General features: G+C 36.6%; 1 protein-coding gene across 3 annotated transcripts in view; it reads right to left on the bottom strand.

Moving 5' to 3' along the window:
• FCHO2 (FCH and mu domain containing endocytic adaptor 2) overlaps positions 1–21178 on the bottom strand; it is a 113917-nt gene that overhangs the window by 46917 nt on the left and 45822 nt on the right. For 2 of the 3 annotated variants that reach the window (XM_070412164.1, XM_070412166.1), the window contains exons 7-10: positions 19885–19983; positions 18821–18917; positions 3404–3448; positions 1501–1573 (exon numbers count right to left, since the gene is read on the bottom strand). In XM_070412164.1, coding sequence (XP_070268265.1) covers positions 1501–1573; positions 3404–3448; positions 18821–18917; positions 19885–19983 — 314 coding nt within the window. The remainder of the gene's footprint in view (positions 1–1500; positions 1574–3403; positions 3449–18820; positions 18918–19884; positions 19984–21178) is intronic. The other variant, XM_070412165.1, reaches the window with a different exon arrangement.

Below are 21178 nucleotides of genomic sequence, written 5' to 3'. Positions count from 1 at the left end.
CAATGGCCAGGACCTAGATGAAATTCTTACATGCTAAATTATATATTCTTTGCATACTAATTTCTTATTTTTAAAAAAGGTAAATTTAATTTATACTCCATCTAAAAATGATGACTGGTCTAAGTGTTTGAAACATGTTAGGGTTTCTTTCTCCAACATTGAACATTTTCCATTTATGCAAACAGATGGTCCCCACATACAATGGTTCGACTTAATGATAGACCGATACCCTAACAGGGCAGAGATGCTACTTGATTCACGATTAGGTTATGTCCTGATAAACCCACTGTAAGATGAAAATGCTTAAAATGCAATGGCCGACCAAACATCATAGTTTACTTAGCCTAGCCTACTTTAAATGTGCTCAGAATATTTACATTAGCTTACAGCTGTGCAATTGTCTTGAGTTTCATCTCAAGAATATTTGCCTTCCTCTTTTCACCAGAAGCAGGAGACACAGATGGGAGTTGGAACGCAAACACATTGTACACTGTAGAGTACCAAATGTTTAACCTCATAATCATGGGGGCTGCCACTGCCCAACACCACAAGAGAGAATCGTACTACACATCCCCAGCTGAGGAAAGGATCAAAATTCAAAATTCGAAGTACAATTTCTACTGAATGCATATTGCTTTCACATCATCGTAAAGTTGAAAAATCATTAAGTTAAACCACTGTTAAGTCAGGGTCCATCTGTGCTGTGTTGCTGTGTTTTTCAGATACTGTGTTCTGAGCATGTTTAAGGTAGCATCTTTAAGGCTAAGCTATGATGTTTGGTAGGAGTATTACAAGCATTTTCAACTAACGATATTTTTAGTTATGACAGATTTATCAGAGTATAACCCCATTGTAAGTCGAGTAGCACCTGTACATAATTGCTATGTCCCTCACATGCTTAGAATTGTCTAGAAGGATTTTCATCAAATTGTTGACTATAGGTTTTTCTTGCACATCAAGACTTAGATTTCATAGTTTGCTCTGCATTTTTAATTTTTTAAAATATGCATTTAAAAATATATTTTTAAAAAATAACTAAAAATGCATTTAATTTTATAATATAAGAGTAGTTTTAAAGTTTCAATTATAAGACACTAAAGCTTTCATCTTAAATTTTAAAATAAGAAAAGTGAATACTTTTAAATAAAACCAGAGGAGCTGGCAAATACATTTAGAAGTTAGTATTTTTCACCCCTCAGTGGTTCTCAACCTTCCTAATGCCGCGACCCTTTAATACAGTTCCTCATGTTGTGGTGACCCCCAACCATAAAATTGTTTTCGTTGCTACTTCATAACTGTAATTTTGCTACTGTTATGAATCGTAATGTAAATATCTGATATGCAGGATGTATTTTCATTATTCGCGACCCGCAGGTTGAGAACCACTGCTTAGCCATATATAATTTGAGCTATTTACAAGAGAATTACTTTTCAAATTCAAAAAAGGTCTTAATTATTTATAACAAAAGAAAGTATTCTGACAATATTTATTATACTTACACAGACTCTGCATCCTTTTCTTTTTTAATTATTCCTGGCAAGCCAAAAGTCTTTCTTTTCCTTGGTTTTATACCTTAAAATAAATGTGTATTAAAAAATAAGTATTGTTACAGAAACATTAACTGTTCCTGATATATTAAATTTATGAATGCATCTTGTATCTAGACACATAATTTGCTCATAACTGTCGATACTAAATTTGGATGATAGAAATGAATATATCTATTGCTAAACCCTAATACTGAAATCAGTTATATTCTCTTTAGACTTATATTAACATAACATAGCCTATTATTCACCAAAAGGTTTTAGAAGATTCACTTGATCAATGAAATTCTCTTTTCTTCTCTAAGTATTCCCCAATTCAGTACATTATTTGCTATATTAGATTTTATTGTAAATATAAGGAAATAGAAGGTCACAAAATATAAATGTGTTATTTTAAGTAAAAAGATGACTCAACATATCCATTAATAGTATAACATGGAAAGCTTATAATATGGCATCCATATGTTATCTCTAATATAAACAATGTTATGAGTGGACCTTACCATAAATGAGGAACAATTATTTTTGTTTTGACTAATATGGCAGTTCTTCCTCCTCTTCTACATGACAAATTAATTTTTAAAGGTCAGTCATGCTATTAAATTGTTGATGGAGTTCAGCACTTAAAGCTTAGCTGCTTCCTCTTTGAGAACTTGAGCACACCTAAGCTAACTTATCTTATAGGTGAAGAAACTCCAGGGTATTATTTGTCCTTGTTTTTTTAAGTCAGTGTTATATGACTAAGTAAACACTATAACCAGGATTAGAATTCAGGTGTCTTAGAATAATGTACTTGCATTCAAGCAAAACAAACTCCCTCCAGTGGTTGGCAAACTGCAGCTCGGCAAACCGTGGCTCGCGAGCCACATGCGGCTCTTTGGCCCCTTGAGTGTGGCTCGTCCACAAAATACCAGCTCTTCCACAAAATACTGACTTCTGCGCACGGGCCATGAAGTTTCAATCGCACTGTACGTGCGTGCCCGCACGTGGTATTTTGTGGAAGAGCCACACTCAAGGGGCCAAAGAGCCACCTGTGGCTCAGGAGCCGCGGTTTGCCGACCACGGCATACATTTATCATGTTATATTTTTTAAACCAACTACAGTTTTATTCTCACAGAGTAGTATTTACTATCTACATTTTACAATAAAGAAAGCTGAAGCACAGAGAATTTAAATCATTCCTGCTCACAAATAGCTAGTAACCATATGAAGTCTAGGCCCCAGAGCTCCTGACTGTTCCAATAGTAAACTTACACATGACAGCAAACCATTTCTCCAAATTCTTACACAGGACTTAGAAAAAAAATAGAAGTTTGCTTTCAAATTATTTCTAGTAGCTGACAAAGTAAGATTTCTAAAACATGACAAAAATAGCAGGCATCTCTTGGGTTTCATAATATGAAAAAGATCCATTTAAATAGAGTATATGTAGACTCTTTCTCAAGTCAAATCATTACTCATTCTGAATGATACTAATATTAACATTAATGCATAACCTCACTAATTACTGAAACATTACCTACTATAGAACAAGCACTATACATGAGTTTCATATTTATGACAATAGAATGTTTAAAAATGGGTGTCAATGGAGAAAACAATCTCAATGTATATTTGAAGAAAATGCATGTTATATTTAATCTTTTAAAATATATATTCTAATCACTAATCATCTTTTTTACTAACCTGTTCATTTATTAAGTAAAAATTAGTTTCTGCAAGCCTTCAAACCACATTAAGATTTTTTACATCATTCCATAAACAAGCTCTAGCAATGGATAGCAGCCCCTCTTTATTTGTTCAATAAACAGAAGATATTAGCTAGTTATCACACATTACAACTAGTCAACTTACCTTCAACTGCACTAGCAGGGTCACATTCTTCAAATTCAATAAGGCCTAAAAAATATATGTATATGCATATATATAAACATCTGCTAGAAAAAGCTAGTAGAAAACAATCAGATTAAATCCCATTACAATAAAAGTTGGCCCTTAAACAACATGGGTTTAAATGATGCAGGGACACTTATAGGCAGATTTTTTTCAATAAATACCTGTATTGTTTTTGATCCACAGGAGTTCGCAGATGCTGAGGGCCAGCTGCATGCACTGATCTACGCCATTTTATATAGGGGACTTGAGCATCTGTGAATTTTGGTATTTGTGGGGGTCGGGGAACCAATCCGCCCATGGATACCAAGAGACAACTTAAGTTTTTGGGTAGTCAAGTTATATACAGATCTTCGACTGCATGAAGGTCAGCACCCATAACCCCCACATTGTTCAAGGGTCAACTGTATCTTTTTAAATGTTCTGAAATGTGTGTTCCTGTGTTATCTGTGTTAATATCAGTAATGATTTTAAAAATCAAGTAATCTTAACAGTGAAAATAACTGACTAGATTATTATGATGACAATGTACTGAAAGCCCTTTATATATGATATCACAGAACTGGAGACACAGAGATTTAACATGCAGTTTCTGCTTTCAAGGAGCTTGCAGTGTAGTTGAGAGAAAACATAGTAAGAGGGAGTTGCTGAATCCTCGGTTGTGTTCATGGGAAGGCCAAGATAGTAGATAAACTACTACTAGAATGTAAGCTTGGGACCTTGTCTGTCTCATGCACCACTGTAAAAGGCAAATAAAAGGTTTTCTGTATTTACTGAACAAATTAATTAATTATATAATAGCTAAGTGGTAATGCTGGGATTACAACCCAGATCTAACTCAGCTATTTCCAACTGGTGTGCTATATGTAAGAGGCACACTGGTGTGCCACAGGAATTTTTTTAAAATGCAAAACCTGACCTCTTTTCCCTCAGATTGTTCAATTAAAACAATAGAATGTGACCCTGCTAGTGCAGTCTGGTGTGAATTAATCAGTTATACCTATTTTTTGTCAGATCAGCAAAAATATATCTTTGTTGTGCCACAGAATGTTAGTAGTTTGTACACCATGAGATGAAAAAGGTTCAAAATCATTACTTTAGCTGCATAGCAGGTTAAGGAATTTAAACTGCAATTTGCAAGCAATGGGAAGAGTTTTCATGTAAGACACACAAACACACACACACACACTCCTGCAAAGAGGTTTATAGAAAAATTAATTTAGTAGTTGCATGAGTGATAGATTGTAGAAAAGGAGATGATAAAATAGAAATCAGAAAACAACTAAAATAGCCCTGAAATGACAGGTCTGCTGAGACTAGCCTTAAATGCCATAGAATATGGTGTATTTCATGTATGTAAAAATACCAAATTATTTTAGTAGAGAAAGTAGCAAAAGCATGAATTACTCTTCTATCGAACTACCCCCAAAGCTAAATATCAGACTAAAAAATTATCTTCCATTAAAATATCATTTTAGCCCTGTTTTACAATACATACACTTATACAAGTCCAGCATTGTTGTGAAATAATTTTTAATTCATTAATGGTAATTGGTTCCGTTATAACAATTACCTGTTATAACAATATATTTAAAAATAGAGTTTGAAGATTAGATGATAGAGGATTTCACTACTATTTCTTCTGAGACATTAAGCTTAACTGTAACTGTGTGCAAATTCATGATCAGAGTTCTCATTGATCATTCCATTATGAAAGAAACATTGCTCTACAACTAGGAGCATCTAAAAATATTGGCTAAAATGTCTCCCAATCTAAGGTTTACTTCTTCAATTCATCTCTATACAAATAGAGCAGAAGAATAAAACAGTCATAAAAGTGAGCTGGGAAACAAGGTCCTAATGAATTAATTAGCAATACCTTCCTTACTAGGGTATCTTATGATACAAACTTAAGTCAAGTCAGAAAATGGTCCAGTTAAAAATTTAAGAATTAAAAATCCACTCTTTGTAAAGCTAAGATTTCATCAAATGAAAGGGTAATGAGCTTGTTCTTAGATTCCTTTCAAGGCCTATGTTAATGGTTGATAAAGAGATAAGAACTGGAAGATCAATAAATGTAAAGAATTTTGGTATGTGTATCTTATAATTAGCAACTTTGTACTTGGTGTAAATATTATAAAGAATGTAAAATCTGCCCAGCTGGAGTGGTTCAGTTGGTTGGAGCATTTTTCCATGCACCGGAAGGTTGCCAGTTTGATTCCTGGTCAGGGCACGTATGTATAGAAGGCAACTGGTAGATGTATCTCTCTCACATTAATGCTTCCTTCCCCCACGCTACCCACCCCCCCTCTCTCTAAGCATGTCCTCCGGTAAGGATTTAAAAAAAAAAAAAAAAGCCTGGCCAGGATGGCTCACTGGTTGAGCATTGAGGTCGGGTTTGATTCCCAGTCAGCGCACATGCCCAGGTTGTGGGCTCGATCCCAGTGTGGGGCGTTCAGGAGGCAGCAGATCAATGATTCTCTCTCATCATTGATGTTTCTTTCTCTCTCCCTCTTCTTTCCTCTCTGAAATCAGTAAAAATATATTAAAAAAATAAAAACAAAAAACTCTCCTGAATTACCAACAGCTGTATTATGTATTATGAGCTTTATCACTCACTAATAAAACTTGAGAGAATATAACCACCTGTCAAATAAATCTGCGAGTTTACAAAAAAAAGAACCAGAAATGTGGTTACTCAAAAATTCTCCTACACAGTAAGACAGCATATAATTTGTGCCCAGTAACCATTTACAGAATTTCTAATACTTAGGCTATTGGCTTACACTAGAGAAAAACAAAACATAAATGCCAAACAAATTGCATTATTTACAAGTATGTAAAAATATGTCTAGAAAGACTTTTACAATATCACCTTAGCAAATACAGTATACTAGAGGTCCAGTGCACGAATTCGTGCACCAGTGGGATCCCTCGGCCTGACCTGCAGGATCAGGCCAAAACTGGCTCTTTGATATCCCCTGAGGGATCTTGGATTGCGAGAGGGCACAGGCCAGGCTGTTGGACCCCACCGGTGCACGATCGGGGCTGGGGAGGGATGCGGGAGGTTGGCTAGCCGGGGAGGGACCATGAGAGGGCTCCAGGACATGTCTGGCCCGTCTCGCTCTGTCCCCATAGGCCGGACCCCAGCAGCAAGCTAACCTACTGGTCGGAGCCCCCTGGTGGTCAGTGCATTTCATAGAGACTGGTCGACTGGTCTGTCTGCTCCCTCGTGGTCAGCGCACATCATAGCAAGCGGTTGAGAGCCAAAGCATATCATTAGCATATTATGCTTTGATTGGCTGAACGAACGACAGGACGATCGGACACTTAGCATATTAGGCTTTTATTATATAGGATGTTATTTTAAGATTTTCATGAAAAACAGTATGGAGTTTCCTCAGAAAATTAAATATGCTACTGCCATTTGACCCAGTAAATCGCCTGGGATTATAGCCTAAGAAATCCAAAACATCAATCAGAAAGAATGTATGCACCCCTATGTTCATAGCAGTGCAATTTACAATAGCTAAGATCTGGAAACAGCCCAAGTGCCCATCAGTAGATGAGTGGATAAAAAAGCTGTGGTACACATTTATACCATCGAATACTACGCAGCAGTAAAAAAGATGGATCTCTTACTCTTTGAGACAGCATGGAGGGACCTGGAGAGTATTATGCTAAATGAAATAAGCCAGTCAGAGAAAGACAAGTATCATATGATCTCACTCATATATGGAATCTAATGAACAAAGTAGATCCAGAGACATAGAAGCATGGAACAGACTGTTGAATCTCAGAGAAGGCAGAAAAAGATGGGTGGGTGGAAAGAGATTAACCAAAGAATTTGTATGCATACATGCATAACCCATGGACACAGATATAGGGGAGTGAAGGGGTTGGTGAAGGCCTGGGGTGGGGAGTGGGGATTGGCTAGAAGCGGTCAATGGGAGAAAAAAAGTGAACATATGTAATACTTTCAACAATAAACATTTTAAAAAAAGATTTTCGGATAGCTTTATATTTGTGAAAATAGTAAAAACATGCCTTAACTCTATAAAAATTAATCCCTTTAAACAAAATTCTATATTTTCACAAAACCTTTTTCCTATACCAGATATATCTTGATGGCTCTTCTCTTTATCTTTTCTAAACATCCCTTAAAATTCATTTGAAATATGAAAATGTCCAATAAATCATTCAAAATGACATTTTTAAAATATAAGATGTCAATCCTCTCAAATTGTAAAATATGTATTAAAAATTTTAAGCTGAGTACCATGTATACATAAGCTTTTCTATAAAAGATCAGAATACTAACACAGTTTGTGGTTTAATAAAACTAAATATACCCTTCTTTAAAAAAATACATTAAATCATGCATGAAAAAGATTTTCTTTTCAAATTGCATATGCTCCACATGCTGTTTCATATGGCAAAGCTTTGCGTGCCTGGCTCAAGTGTCAGTTGACAGCTCAGCTGGATATTAATGCACATGCTCTGACCCCCCTTGCAGCTTGTCACTTCTTAACTGTTTCCGAAGTAGGTTTATTCAGCACCTCCCTCAAATGCTGTCCACTGCCCATCATTCCGCTATTTAATCAAGAAGAAGTTACTCTTCTTGACAGTACCACAGCCAGACTGAGAGCCGGAAAGAATAGCTTGCTACAACTGGAATTTCAACTCTTTTAGGCTCAATTAATTCTGTTGTCAAAATAAGTAACTGCTCTTAGCACTTACATTTTATGCTAGGCCACAAGGGCAATTTAGTTTGCATAAAAGCAAATAAGACCATTTTGGCTGTCTCCTGATGCTCTTTTACACATTATCTAAAAATGCTATCATGAGATCAATTAAAGGCAGAAGAAATTAAAGGCAGACCTCCAAAAAGTCAACTATCGAAAGCAAAACAATTCTTACATATGATGCTTTAATAACCAGGTAGGAATAAATTACTGCTATAAAAAAAGTTAACCAAAGAACATTACAAACTGTTGAACAAAAATAGAGGTAAAGAAGCATCCAACAGACTGTCAAACTAGAGCGGGAAGGTAGAGGAGGGTTGGGGGGGGGGGGGGGGTTAAGAGATCAACCGAAGGACTTGTATGCATGCATATAAGCACAACCAACAGACGCAGACACTTGGTGGGGGGGGGGGGGGGGGGGGGGGAGGAGGGGTTGAGGGTAAGTGCCGGGGGGTAAGGGAGGCTGGGGGGAGGTCAATGGGGAAAACAAAGGGGGAGACATATGTATTACTATTTGTAATACCTTAAACAATAAAATAAATTTTTTTAAAAATTTTTTTCTTATAAAAAAAAATTCATCCCAATCTAATTTGTATTAAAACTTTTAAGAAATGCTAGAGAAAAAAAAGACAATTTATTTAACAGTAATCTTTATCATGACAAATATTCTGTGGAATGATGGAAAGTATAAAAAATGGTGAAATATTTAATAGTTCCCATTGTTTTGGTATCATTTCTAAATCTCAGGTCACCAACAGGGCAAGTTTACAACTTTGTCTAATTAAAAACTAGCCTCAAAACTCAAATAGTAAATCTGGATTACTCAAATCAAGCATGTTCCTGCATATCCCCAACTAAAACCACAGAACACTTGGTTCTAATTAGAAGCCAAAACAAACATGCACAGACCCCAAAATCTAACAAAAAGAATGATAGTGAAGGGGGTAGGGAAAGAGGGAGGAGAGAAAGATACCTGTGACTCATAATGAGAGTCAATGTCATGTTCTCAGGCTTGCTCCTGGGTCTGTTCAACTCAACACAGCCACATTCCTTCATGCCTGGGATGGTGAACCAGGCAAGCTAACATGAAAAGGAGCGTCAAACTCCAGCTTGTGGTGTTATGGAAAGGGCATGGAGGCTCAAGTTCTGGTTTTATTGGTTGATTACCTTGGACTAGTTACCTTCTCTTTCGGAACCTAAGTCATATCATTTGTAAAAATGATGAGGTATAACAATAATACCTTTTGCCATATTTGCTTTCTCTTTCTCTCAACACATACCTAATAGTACACACATTTTTTTTCCCTTTTCTTGCCTGCCAAGTCATTTACAAGTAAGTTACATCAATGCCACTTCATTTCAAGAATATTTATTTTAATAAAGGGCTTGTTAAAAAATTCCCTCAATCCAATAGTTCCAAATCCCAACTTCTAGTACAATGCTTCCTGCATCAGAATCACCAGGAGGTCTTGTTCAACCACAAACTGCTGGGCTCCACCCCCACAGTGTCCTACTTGGAAGGTCTAGGTTGGTGCTTGGGAATATGCATTTTTAACAAATTCCCATGGCACTTTGAAATTTACAGACCTAGCGAACCCCTGGGTCCATTGCCAGATATTCAGTACATCTAGAGAGTGCTTCTCCAATTTTATTGTGAATACAAACTGCTGGCGAATCTTATTAAAATGCAGATTCTGATGCAGTAGGACTGGGGTAGGGTTTGAGATTCTACATTTCTAACAAGCATCCAATGATGTAATGGTCCAAGTTCTCAACAATGGCTGCACATTACAAGCAGATGAGAAATTAAAAAATATAGAGGTACCAAGGCCCATCCTAGACCAATGAAATCAGTATTTCTGGGACAGTGCCCTGTCTGTATGTCTGTACTTATTTTGTTGTTAATCCTCACATGAGGATATTTTTTCCATTGCTTTTCAGAGAGAGTGGAAGAGAAGGTGGGACGGGAGGAGGGAAGGGGAGGGAATGGGAGGGGGGGGAAGAGAGAGAGACAGACAGAGACAGAGATATGCTAGAGACACACTGAAAGGTTGCCTCCTACAAATGCCCAGATTGGGGTAGGGAGAAAATCCACCACCCAGTTATGTGTCCTTGACAGGAAATCAACCCCAGACCCTTCAGTGCGTGGGGCCAATGCTCTACCACTGAACACACTGACCAGAAGTGCACTTTTTTTAAAAAGAGAAATGAAAAGGGAAAATATTTCTATAAATGATTCTCATATGTACCCAAGGCTTGAGAACCAGTGATGAGGCAAACTTAAGAACCCTGTTCTTAAATCAGAGAAACAGAATTTTAACCATGGAATTTCAGTCGCTGTGAAACCTTCCAAATTTTCATCTAGTTCTTCAAACAGAATCTTAGCACTGAAATATAATCTCCTCCTATATCCAAAACCTGGCAATGCCTTCATACCCCCAAACTGAGTCATGTTTTCACCCTCTGTGATCCTGATAAAACCTTGGGCAATTATACTAACTCACTTTTCTCTAGTAACTTCCCCCTTCTCCACAGGTGCTGCAGAAGCCATGCTTATACTGAATGACCTAGTCAGAACTGACTAGACTAGAAAGATCACCTGACTCAAGATTTCTTGAACCAGATTCTTTCTCCCAGAAATTTGAAAATGATCAAAAACCTGGATTAATTCTGAGCTGTGGCTGCAATTAACAAAAAGTAAAAGTACCTAAAAATTATTGGGAGGTGCCCGAGAAAGCAAAGAAAGCAATTCTGCAAAGAAAAAAACAAAGCCATAGAAATGCAGAGATTACTAGTAAATAAAGGAAAAATGATACCTAGTATGCCTACAGGTATGGGTTTCTTTCTGCAGCCTGGCTCCATTCCTGATTTTGGATCCTTGGGATACCTTGGTTTCTTTCCAATCAATTTCCTTTTAAGTTCAAACTGGCTTGAGTTAGCTTCTTTTACATAATGCAAAAAGAACTAAAACTCTGTCCTTGTTATTATGCACATGTAAAAATTATAATCAGCTTACTTTTTCATATTTTGTTGCCACTGTTTATACATTTAACATTTTAATAGCTATTTCAAATTAGAGAATTCAGCTTTCCTTAAACAAAGCCTGCACAAAAACAGTTTAATCTTTACTTCACAATTTAGGATTATTATTATGAGGTTCAGTTACTGTGATATGACTGCAGATGTAGCTGGTGTAGAATGTCAAATTAAATGGTTTCTGAACTGAAGAACAGCAAAATCAGCTGTTGAAGAAAGATTATGTGTGGTTATGAGGTACAAAATTCTAATCTTATCCTATCCTATCCTATATCATAAAAGGGTAATATGCAAATCGACCAAACGACAGAACGACCAGTCGCTATGATGTGCACTGACCACCAAGGAGCAGACTCTCAACGCAGGAGCTGCCTTATGGTGGTCAGTGCGCTCCCATAGGGGGAGCACCGCTCAGCCAGAAGCCCTGAGCCGGGCTTATAGCTGGTGAGCACAGCGGCGGTGGCAGGAGCCTCTCCCACCTCCGCAGCAGTGCTAAGGATGTCCAACTACTGGCTTAGGCCCACTCCCCTATGGGGAGGGAGCGGGCCTAAGCCATCAGTCGGACATCCCCCGAAGGCTCCCGGACTGAGAGAGGGCACAGACTGGGCTGAGGGAACACCCCCCACCCCCCCCCACCCCCACCGCCAGTACACAAATTTCGTGCACCAGGCCTCTAGTGTATTATAACATCTCTGCTACTATACTACACAAGACTTGTTCTCTCTAACACAGGTAGCCAAACACTTTCTATGGAGTAAGACAGTAAATATTTTAGTTTCTGTGGGCCATAAGGTCTGTCACAACTACTGAACTCTACCGTTGTATGTAGTGTGAAAGCAGCCACAGACAATACACAAACATGTGTGAATGTGTTAAAAAAATCTTTTATGGACACTCAAATCTGATTTTGTAATTTTCATATATCACAAATGCTACTCTTCTTTTAATTTTTCCCCTAATCATTTAAAAATGTAAAACCATTCTTTGCTTATAGGCCTTACAAAAATAAGCAGAGTTAAATATGGCTCAATGGTCATAGTTTGTCGACTCCTGCTCTAAAAGATATAAAAGAATCATTATCAAATGGCACATATATCCCACAGGGCAGAGTTCTACACCTCTGCCCTAGGTGGCTAGGACACAATAGGTAGAAGTGTACTCCTTCACAGAGTAGAGCTTTTCTGTTTTATTTCCTTTGAGGGCTCTCCTCCTTTACTCTCCTGTTTGTGCTAATCTACATTATTCTCTCCCCTAATCATTATTCATTCTTCTTTCCTCTTTTTCTGGTCACTGCCCCTTACTATCGAATAGAAAAACCAAGTAATCACAGGATATCAGGTATGGTTTATGGGTCTCTGGCTCTTAGTTATTTTTAATTTTGCTTTCTACACAAGGGTTTCTGATTCTCTGATTAAAAAAATAATAAATGGTGAGAGTAGTGGTAAGAAGTTCTATTTATAGGTTTGACATTATTCCAAATCCTTAATGGGTCTAAAAAGATGATCACTAGATTTTTTTTTTAATTATTTGCTTTACCCTATACTTTAAAATAATACACCTAATGTACAAGCCAAAATATTCCAAATACCTAAACTAACCAATTTTATTTAAGCAGTCTGACCACAGAAATATCATTTTTCCCTTTTTCTTTGTGGCTGATTATTTTTTATATCTATCTTTCTCAGGCTTTTCCTATTTGTATCTTCAAACACAGTATAATCTCTGGAAGTCAAAAAATTGAAGCTATACACCTATATTGCTATATAATGAAAATACAATAAGCATTTCAACATAACCTTTTCTCTAAACATATTAAGCACTGGCCTACCAACTTTTCATTTTAAGTTACCCTTTTGTTTCTTATAAATTAAGAACTTGCTTAACTGTTATGAATTATAAACAATATACAGAATTTTACTGAAAGATGGCGCGCCCTCCTTGAGGCACACCCATACAAATCTCCTTTTCAAGTGAATTTTCTTTCTTCTAAACTCTAAGGGTCTCCATGAGACTTGCAACCAGGGGAGTAATGGGCAGTGGCTGCTTGTCTGGGCTAACCCCCTGGGTCCTGTCTCCAAGCCCCCTTTTCTCTGACTTTCCAGTGTACTGACATGACAGCAGCCCCACATTGGCTCCTTTCTTTCCCATAACATCTCTAGAGAGCCAAAGCAGCCCTGCCCAGGCTCTCTCCTGTTGCTTCTTCTTAGGCACTTCCTTGTTTTACTGTTCCCAGCTTTAATAAATATACTCTTAAAATCATTAATTAATTAATTAACTAATTAAGCAGAATGACTATAAAACAGGAAACTTCAAAAATATGGACTTTAATCTCCTTTGGCAACTAAAATAGATGAGAATAGGTAGAAATACTAGATAATGTTATTAGAACATAAAAAGATATTCAAAATTAGAAAACACCTGTTTTTTCATGACCCTTTCAGACGAGAGGTGCTTTGATGTTTCAAGCATCCAATTACAGTGACTCAAATTCCAGAAGAGCCAGGCAGTACTATACTAAAAAAAGTAATGTCAAAAGCAGTATGGGGGTTCCTCAAAAATATAAAAGTAGAAGTAGAACCACCATAAGATCCAGCAATTCTGAGTATTTATCTGAAAGAAATGAAATCTCTATCTCAAAAAATATATCTGCACCGCCCCCGCCCCCCCCCCCCCCCCCCCCCCCGTTCACTGCAGCTCTATTTACAATAGCCAAGACATAGAAACCTAAATGTCCACTTACAGATGAATGGATCAAAAAATGTGGTGTATATATACAATGGAATATTATTCAGCCATAACAAAGAAGAAAAGTCTGTTCTAAACTGGTTTGGCTCAGTGGATAGAGCATCAGCCTGGGGACTGAAAGGTCCCAGGTTCGATTCCGGTCAAGGGCATGTACCTTGGTTGCGGGCACATCCTCAGTAGGAGGTGTGCAGGAGGCAGCTGATCGATGTTTCTCTCTCATTGATGTTTCTAACTCTCTATCCCTCTCCCTTCCTCTCTGTAAAAAAAAAAAAAAAAAAAAAAAAATCAATAAAAAAAAAAAATATTTTGCCGAAACCGGTTTGGCTCAGTGGATAGAGCGTTGGCCTGCAGACTGAAAGGTCCCAGGTTCGATTCCGGTCAAGGGCATGTACCTGGGTTGCGGGCACATCCCCAGTAGGAGATGTGCAAGAGGCAGCTGATTGATGTTTCTCTCTCATCGATGTTTCTAACTCTCTATCTCTCTCCCTTCCTCTCTGTAAAAAATCAATAAAATTTAAAAAAAAAAAAAAAAAGTCTGTTCTATGACAATATGGATGGAACTTGAGGGTATTTCGCTAAGTGAAATAAGTCAGAGAAAGACAAATACTGTATAATCTTATTTATATGTGGAATCTAAAAAGAAATACAAAGAACAGGTTAGTGGTTGTCAGAGGTGGGGAGTGGGAGATTAGAAAAATGGGTGAAAGTAGTAAAAAAGCTATAAACTTCCAGTTACAAAGTCAAAAAGTCCTGGAGATGTAATACACAGCACGGTGACTACACTTAACAATATTGTACCGTGTATTTGAAAGGTACGAAAGTAGTTCTTAAAAGTTCTTACCATGAGAAAAAAAAACTGTAACTGTGTGGGGATGGGAATTTAAACTAAACTTATTTTGGTAATCATTTTGCAGTAAGTACAATATATCAAATCATTACAAACTAATACAATATTATATGTCAATTATATATCAATTAAAAAAGTAATGACAAAAATGTCACTGCATATAATTAGTATAATATAGTCTCAACGAATAGGGAAAAAATGTCAATGCTCTCAGTGTTTGACACAGGATAACTGGAGACAAAGTTAGGGGTTATATCTTCCAACAGGTAACTGACTAAAAAAAAAAGTCATTTTACAGCACAAGATAAATAATTTTTTGATTTACAAAGCTTTCTCGTTGTTGTTGTTGTTAATCCTCACCCAAGGATATTTTTTCCATTGATTTCTTTTTTAGAGAGAATGGAAGGGAGAGGTAGAGACAGAGAGAAACATCACTATGAGGGAGACACCTAGATTGGTTGCCTCCTGTACACACCCCAACAGGGGCCAGGGATCGAGCCTACAACCGAGGTGTGCCCCTGACCGGAATCTAACCCAGGAACCTTCAGTCCACGGGCTGACGCTCTAACCACTGTACAAAACCAGCTAGGGCGGCTTACAAGATGTTTAAAGAACTGGGCCTCTTTTTAAAATGTGTAATCCATAGGACTAAAGCTAATTTTAAAAGGACTTCTTCATCCACCGGAGGGGGCACTTACAAAACAGGAGGAAAAAAAATGTTAGCAATCAATAGTATACAAATTGAAGGTTAGAATACATCTTACAAAGCAAAATCCTTTAAGTCTATGAATTCCATACAACCACATGTAAAATTGATTGCTATTTTTCTGAGAAACTCAAAATTGTCATCATTGTTATGGGTTCCAAGACTCACTTGTTCATGTGTTCACAAACTGAACAAATACATGTGTAAGAGCTAAAACTAGTCACCCATAGCAAGTCAACTAGAGAAGTGATATTTATCTTTCCACTAAATCCCACACTCTCCCTCCTTTTTTAAAGTTAGTACTAGGACCAGCTTTTTGAAAGTCAGTCACAATGTCAACAGTCATCCTGAAACAGTCACCTAATTCTGGGTCTAGTGATTTCTAGACAAGCCCATGTCATCACCATTCTTGGACTCCCTCTCACCATTTAGCTTCAGAAATTTTCTACATCTTAGTATATCCTGAGGCCAGTAAATTTAAATTTATAAAGAAATAATATCCATTATTAGCTACCTATTAATTAGGAATGTATTAATTTTTTGAAAATAACATCTATTAAGTACTCAATAAATGTAACATTATCTCATGTAAACCTCATGACCCCATGAGGTTAAGTACTATTATTATCCTCCCTTTACAGATGAGGGCATTAAGGCTTAAAGATCTCAATGCTAGTAAAGAGTGGACCACAAACTACAGGGCTAAATACTGTGCTGTACCACAAATAAGAAAACTGAAATTTTTATTGAGGTAATTGTAGATTCACATAAAGTTATTTAAAAAAAAAAATACATGGTGATCCCTTGTACACCTTTGCTTGGTTTCCTACATTTTGGAAAACTACACTATAATGTAGCAAACAAGATACTGATAATGATACAATCTACCAATCTTGTTTAGATTTCTAAGGCATTTTTAACCAGCTGATACATCTTTGCTTTTATTCTATGAACACTTCTAAATGCTCTATATAAAATTCTACTTGTTCCCCAATTGTTTTTACTCTCTTAATTGGTCTTCACTTATAATTTAATCTCTTTTTAAGGAATTTTAGGGTTTCTCGTTGTTCAATAGTTATGTATCTCAACATCCTATTCTCTCTATATATGTAAACTAACTAGAATCCTGGCATTTAATCCCAGCTCTGACATGTATTAGTTTAGGTAAATCATTTAACCTCTCAACATTTCTCTCAACCTACTCTCAAAGAGTTGTTGAAGATCAGTTTGCCTGCAAAGTGGTTAGCACAGTACCTGGCTAACTTAGCAGAATTAAGTGCTCACTAAACTTTAACTATAATTTACTATTTGTTCACCAAGACTTTTCAATCAGCAAATCCATTCATTCCAGCCTCTGTAATATGCTATCCTTATCCATTTGGTCACTAATTCATTAAAAAAATGTACTGTTGCCGAAACCGGTTTGGCTCAGTGGATAGAGCGTCGGCCTGCGGACTGAAAGGTCCCAGGTTCGATTCCGGTCAAGGGCATGTACCTGGGTTGCGGGCACATCCCCAGTGGGAGATGTGCAGGAGGCAGCTGGTCGATGTTTCTCTCTCATTGATGTTTCTAACTCTCTATCTCTCTCCCTTCCTCTCTGTAAAAAATCAATAAAATATATTTTTTAAAAATAAAAATTAAAAAAAAATGTACTGTTTACACATAAAGATGATAAACAGATGAATCAAATACATAACTTTTTTTCACAAGCACACAATTATAAAATTTTTTGTTAATTCTCACCCGAGGATATTTTTTTCCATTGATTTTTTTTAGAGAGAATGGAAGGGAAGAGGAGAGAGAGGGAGAGAGGGAAAGAGAAGGGGAGAGGGGGAAAGCGCAACATTGATGTGAGAGAGACACATCGATTGGTTGCCTCCTGCACAAGCCCTGACCAGGGCCAGGGATCGAGCCTGCAACCAAGATATACTAACATACACCTGATCAGAATCAAATCCTAAACTCTTCGGTGCACAGGCCAACGCTCTAACCCACTGAGCCAAACAGCTAGGGCACACAATTATTAAAATTTAAGGTAATGGCAACAATGCCAAAAAAAAAGTACTGTTAAAGTTCTCTGGCACTTTTAATGGCGGAAGTAACATGTGACCTGACTCTTTAAGAATTTTTTCTTTAGACAAATAAATGGGAAAACATGGGGTAGAAAAGGAGTGGGATATAACATTTTCTAGAATAAGGACATAGGGCAACTAAGATACCAAGAGAAAAGAAGGGGCTTGTATAGGAAACAGCAAACAGTTAAGGCTGGCTGCACTGAAGGGTGGCTGTAAAAGGAACAATGGAAAATAAGACTGAAGACTGGCCAAGGCCTGATCCTGAAAGGCTTCGAATCCAAGTCCAGAATCTAAGTTTTACTCTGTCTATAATAAAAAGTTAAAGATTTATGAGTAGCACAATTACGAGTTCAAAATTGTAGAGTCAAAACATGAATGTGCTATAACATGTAAAGTGGACTGCTGTGCTAGTATTTAGAAACCTGCTGCTGCAATTAATCAGGTAAGTAGAGAGAGCATGGAAAGAAGGGATGAAGGGAAAATCTAGTAACAATTGAATATGACTTGAAATTTGATGAAATGTGGGAAGAATAAAGTAAAGAAGATTTCGGTTTCAAGCCTTAGTTCTGTGAACTGCACTGAGGAAAAATGGTTCCTGCACTTCTCTAAAAATAACTTGTCTATTTTCCTGAATTTCAAACCATACTTTCTTTACTGGACTGAATTATTTTTACCTGTGAAACCAATATTGTAGAGTAACTAACAGATTGAAGAAATGTAGAAACTATGATGAACAGGAGAAGGGAATGAGCTACTTATTATATTTGATATATCATAACATGCTTATTAAAAGTAAGATTCAGGATACCTATAAACATCTCTTCATAAAACAGGAACCAGGATTCCTGTATTCATTTGTTCACTGCTGTATCCTCAGTGTCTACCGGTACACAGTGCCGGGAATACTTGTTAGCACTCTACTCTGTTTTAAAAATGGCCTTCTGTTGCTAATTTACTTTAAAAAATATAAACTGAAACATATTAACTTAGTAAAGGTTATAATAACCATTTTAAGTAATACTAAATTGTTAACCACTAAAGGTTAAAACAAAAATCTTAATTTTTAACATATCATCAGACACAAAGTAAATGATACCTAAGATTTGACACAAATTTTCAGGTATCTCCCAAGCTCCATTTTGCAGTTTTGCAATTTAAAGGCAAACACATTAGTTGCTGGATGGGAAACATGAATACATTTCCTTGCAGAGTTTATCATCTTACCAGGTCTTTCCTTCCCAGTGCCTTTTGACTCAGCAAATTTTTGTATCAAGCTTTCAACTGTAGTGTTAGCCATATTATTTATAAATTCTTCATGGACCTATTAAAATGAGATAAAGATAAATTCTTTCTTTTTCTGTACATATTCTTACTGTCAGACAAAACTTCCACAAAGCAATTAAAATTCATTACACCAAATGTGTATTTTTTGAGCCAGAGACTTTAAGAACTTTCATTTACTAAACAGGGTCTGTTGCCTATCTTACACTAATAGTAGAATTACAGGTACCAATAACTGTTTACATGAACCTCTTAGATATGGCTGCACAACCTTAGAAATAAATGCAGCTTCTTGTTTCTTGAAATGTTTTAGAACATAATCCTTATGATAAATAAAAATTGCACAGGCAATTAAAAGTTTTAGATGTTTAATAATAAAGAATAACAGACTTCATCTTTCTCTACTATATTTCAATGCATCCCAAATTGTGATCATTAAACCGCCTTTACATTTCTGAAAAATGTCTAAGTACAAGTTCTATAACTTACAGCTGCTGTTCTAAATTTTAAAATAGTAAAACTTCAAAAAAGATATATTAAAAAATTGGTAACTTCAGAATTTTAACATAAAGAGAACTGAACATAGTTAACTTTAAAAATTAATTTGAATTATCCCTGATGACCAATCAAAAATCCAGTTTATTTTACAGTTAATACATGTAAATACATATTTTTTAAATATATTTTTATTGATTTCAGAGAGGAAGGGAGAAGGAGAGAGAGACAGAAACATCAATGATGAGAGAAAATCATTAATAGGCTGCCTTCTGCATGCCCCCTACGGGGGATCGAGCCCTCAACCTGGGCATGTGGCCTTGACCAGAATTGAACCTGGGACCCTTCAGTCCACAGGCTGATGCTCTATCCACTGAGCCAAACTGGCTAGGGCTGAAAATACATATTTTTTATCTGAAATAATTCAGTATCATGTTATGAGTTTGGGATTTTTAAAGAGTCATAAATGAACATAAAATGTTCATGAATCAGTTCATGAAGTAAAAACTTACCTGGCCTATTTGCAAATGAATTTCCTTTACAGCATTTGACAAGGATCCTATAATTTCCTTTATGTGAATGAGATGAGTTTCTTCAATGTCTTGAAATTTCTGAGTAACAAATATAAAAAGTAACATATGAAATAGGTATACACACATACACATATATACTAAAATCAAAAGATCTTTTAGAAGTTATCTCTATACAGCTAACCAAATTTAGCAAGTTACTCATTATGTAATATTTAGCAATGCTTCTAGACAAATGGGTTTAGTAAACATACTGAAATATAGCAGAGAAAACTTAACTTTTTGTTGTGCCATTTCTCAGGTAAACATGAACTTTCTCAGTTTGAAGATAACACAAATTAAAACCTATTATCATGGTCAGAAAATAAGAAGACCCAGAAGATATGGGTGTCTGTCATAAAAACCAAGGGAGAAGTGTTTCAAAAACTGAAAAACTGCAGTTTACTTCTAAACACTTTACAATCTAGCCCACAGGCTCTCAAAATGTCTTTCGAATCCTCAAAAATGTTAATGTAGTCTTCAAAAGATATTCTGTGGTCAATTAAATTTGGGAAGTCTATAAACTCTTAGCAGTTCTCAACTGAAGGTGGGGATACATCAGATCACCAGGGGAATGTTTTCGAACTACAAAACACACAGATCCTCCACTACTACCTGGGGATGGGGGTGGAAAGAGGTAAAAATGTTGTTTGGAAAAAATTCCCAGGTTATTCTTGTATTTATTCCCCAATAAGAAAACTAATGCTAGACTTGGCTTCATAATAAACACTTAAAAGTCTGAAAATTATTGTATAACAACATTTGTTTTATTTTGCCTAACCCAGTGTTTTCCAAAATTTTTTGACCAAACCACCCTGGTTGTCTTTCTTCATCTCTGAATATCTATTAATATCTCACAGAACAATATTCCTCAAAACAGGATTTGGGAAATGCTGAACTAGCCATTTTCAAACAAAATACATTTGTTAAGTATTATGCACTAAGCAAAATAAGCCAGTCAGAGAAATCACATGATCACATTCATATGTGGAATTTAATGAACAAAATAATCTGATGAACAAAATTTCAGAGGGAAGGGGGGGAGGGAGGATATTAACTGGGGAACTTATATGCATACTAGAGAACCCCCGGGGAACCCTGGCGGAAGCTGTGCGGAGTGGCCGCTGGGCCCCGCCTCCACTGTGCGCGCAGCCATCTTGTGACAGCGTGAGGGCATCACGGCGGCGTGAGGGTGTGAGGATCACCTAGGCTTTTATTAGTAAGATATGCATAGCCC

This window comes from Myotis yumanensis, unplaced genomic scaffold, assembly GCF_028538775.1.
Source record: "Myotis yumanensis isolate MYYU_CA2020_CCGP unplaced genomic scaffold, mMyoYum1.0.hap1 SCAF_4, whole genome shotgun sequence".
NCBI classification, from domain to species: domain Eukaryota; kingdom Metazoa; phylum Chordata; class Mammalia; order Chiroptera; family Vespertilionidae; genus Myotis; species Myotis yumanensis.
Note: the sequence above shows the minus strand (reverse complement) of the source record. Positions and strands in the feature narration are given on the sequence as shown.